Genomic DNA, 3,218 nt, shown 5'->3' with positions numbered 1-3,218 from the left:
ATCATTATTTTACTGGCATATTTATTTACATATATTAGCCAAAATTTATTCCTCAAAACTAAAGATTTATATCATATCAGCAGAAACTTGGCAAAAGAACTGAAAAATTATTTTATAAAATATCTTCTCTGTCCATACTTTCCAAGTATGGAAAAACATCAAATGATGTTTGGAAAGTTTTATAAGTCAATATTAGACTTCCCTTTTCTATCATTTAGATTCAACCACTCTCATGAATTTTTACCACTACTTCATGAAACCATTAAAGGAGAAATTGTTTCAGAGCTATTGTGTGAATAGTGCACAAGCCATGACAAAACTCATATGTGACAAATTTCTCTGTGCTCATTTTCTGTCAGCTTCATTTTTGCTTGTCGTTGTTGTGTTTGGTTAATCAAACTTCCATTAAGGGGTACCATGCCCCTTTATCCCACATAAGGGCACAAGTCAAGAATTAATGCAGCTGGGCTGGACTAGTGAAATTGTGCCCATGAAAAGTGTCTCCTGTTTTCTTGTGAAAAAGCACTTCAGGTACTGTTACCTCTGAAAAAAATATAACTTAAAAAAAAAAAAACACCCTGGGCCCTCCCTGGTGGCACACCACATTAGGACACAGCACTGCAGGCTGGCCACAAGCACTTCAGTGTGAGCTCTGTCCCTGGCCCCTGAGGTGATCCACATGGTGCGGGAGACCTCTCCTGACCCACCCGCTGCTCCCCCAGCAGTGTACATCATCCATCTGCCTCTTGCCTCCCCTGCAATTCTGGCCTGTACCCCAGTTTTGTATGTATAAATAAATACATCTTAAAAAACAAGGAAACAAAAAACAGCCTCTATGTGATGGCAGGACTAAACCTCCTACTTGCCAGAAAAAAATGACACATTAAACAGGGAAAACCCTAATGAATTTTCCTGTTTTCTTCAATGCATAAAAGAAATTACATAAATGCACCAGATGGTTCCCAGTCCATATCTTGAAATGTTTCATTATATAAATTATATAAAATCTTCTTGAGGATTCAGAGTTCAGGCAGATTTTCCAGAATTACTTGGAGCTTGTTCTCACACTTGAGACCTCAGTCCTGATTCTGTCATAAACTCAACTAATTTTCACTTCTCTGGACTTATTTAACTTGTGTCTAAGTTACACTTTACAGATGGGCCTCAGGCTTATCTTCTTTGGAAAAACTTCCTTAAAGCTGTCTTCATAGCTTGATTTCTCAGGCTGTAGATCATTGGGTTGAGTGTTGGGGGCACAACTGTGTACATAATAGTCAGCAAAATGTCCAGTGCACTGGGAGAGTCAGAAGGTGGCTTGAGAAACTCAAAGATGCTGGTTGAAATGAATAAAATTACCACAGCGAGGTGGGGAAGGCAAGTGGAAAAGGCCTTAGCTCTGCCCTCAGCAGACGGCATCCTCAGCACAGTAGAGAAGATCTGGATATAGGAGTGTCCAATAAAGACGACACAAAGAAAGGCCATAAAAGATAGGAAGGAACTGACTCCAATATCTCTGATATACTCATTCGAACAAGAGAGTTTCAGGAGCTGGGGGATGTCACAGAAGAACTGGTGAATGACATGGGAGCCACAGAAGTGCATGGAGAAAATGGCCGCTGTGTGCATAGTTCCAGAAATGACCCCGCTGACCCAGACACCTAGGACCCCGAGAGCACACTTGTGGACATCCATGATGATTTCATAGTGCAGTGGAAGGCAGATGGCCACGTAGCGGTCATACGACATCACTGTGAGCATGGACAGCTCAGCCTCAGCACAGAGAGTAAAAGCAAAACACTGCACCATGCACTCCCCGAGGGAAATGTAACCGCTACGCATGAAAGAGGTGTAAATGGCCCTTGGCACAGTCACGGAAATGTAGCACAGGTCCAGGAAGGAGAGATGTTTCAGGAAGAAATACATGGCTGAGTGGAGGCTATTATCAATGGAAGTCGCAGTGATAATGAGGATGTTGCCAGTTAAAGCCACCAGGTATAAGACTAAGAACAGAGAAGCATGGACGAGTTCTAGCTCAGGCTTGGCAGAAAATCCCATCAGAAGAAACCCACTCATGGTGAAATTAGCCATAGTCCTTAATTTTCCAGTAGAGTTGGCTGCAAGACAAATTGTGATCAATGAAAGAAAATTGAATCTTGCTTAACCTTTAACCAATCTTGGACTCAATCAAGTTGATTAAGAAGCCAATTGTACAAATCACTCATCACATATGTCAGATAGTTCTGTATACTGAAATCATGTCATTACATTAAATATACTTTAATTCAGTTTATGGAAGCATGAGTACGCAAGATTCTAAATTTTAATCTCCCATTTCAACCAATAATAAGGAAAAGTAAATGTGCATAATAAAATTAATAAGATCTTTAAAATATATTGTTATATGAATAGGGATATGTAATATTCAAAGTCATTTATATTAAACTTCTTTTCAGTCCCATGGACTCATATTAATAAATGTTCTTATCTATCAATTCTTTCTCATGATCATGCTACATAATTATATCCCATCTAGCTACAATGGATTTATAATTGCAATTTAATTTTTTTATTTTAAATGTATTTTATTCATACATTTTCTCCTAATTGAAATTACAAAACTCAAAATTTGTAGAACTTATACAATAATTATGACATTTATTACATTTGAGACCAGTATCAATAACACAAAAGATTATAAGCATTGATTTGAAAAATGTTAATTTCCCAAAGGATATAGAAAGAACAGACATTTCTGAGTATATTTTTATGAGAAAATAACATCATTAATATACCCATGAAAAATCATTTACTTGAATGTTAGTTAAATAATTTATTGAATAGCTATGGATTGTATTTTTGTAACCAGAATTTCAGTTGAGGTAAGAAAACTGCTCAGTATTATTAATTATAAATAAAGACAACTAATGGTATAGAGCTGAAGATGCAAATGAAGTTCCAAAGTCAGATACTGTATTGTAAATCAATACTATATCAATAAAGTAAATGCTACTAAAAATATCAGAAATGATGTTTATTTACTATAAATACTGAAATAACTTACAATAGTCAAGCATTATGATGAAATTTAGGTATTCTCTGTGGAAAAGAATAAATTATTTACCAAAACTTTGAAACAGTCTATATTTTAAACCACTATTTAGTTGACACTTTAAGTAGTCACCTGAATAATTGGTATTTTAAAAACTATGTTCATTTAA

At 36.2% G+C, this 3,218-nt stretch overlaps 1 protein-coding gene across 1 annotated transcript; it reads right to left on the bottom strand.

Annotated features, from left to right (window-relative positions):
- Window positions 1-1,170: 1,170 nt before the first annotated feature.
- Window positions 1,171-2,088, bottom strand: LOC101628594 (olfactory receptor 14J1-like). Its single transcript, XM_012734915.1, has one exon. The coding sequence runs from the start codon at window positions 2,086-2,088 to the stop codon at window positions 1,171-1,173; it is 918 nt and encodes a 305-aa protein (XP_012590369.1).
- Between the last annotated feature and the right edge of the window lie 1,130 nt (window positions 2,089-3,218).

Source organism: Condylura cristata, unplaced genomic scaffold, assembly GCF_000260355.1.
Source record: "Condylura cristata isolate star-nosed mole 26May11 unplaced genomic scaffold, ConCri1.0 scaffold00098, whole genome shotgun sequence".
NCBI lineage: Eukaryota > Metazoa > Chordata > Mammalia > Eulipotyphla > Talpidae > Condylura > Condylura cristata.
The sequence above is the reverse complement of the archived record's forward strand: the minus strand, read 5'-3'. Positions and strand labels throughout refer to the sequence as shown.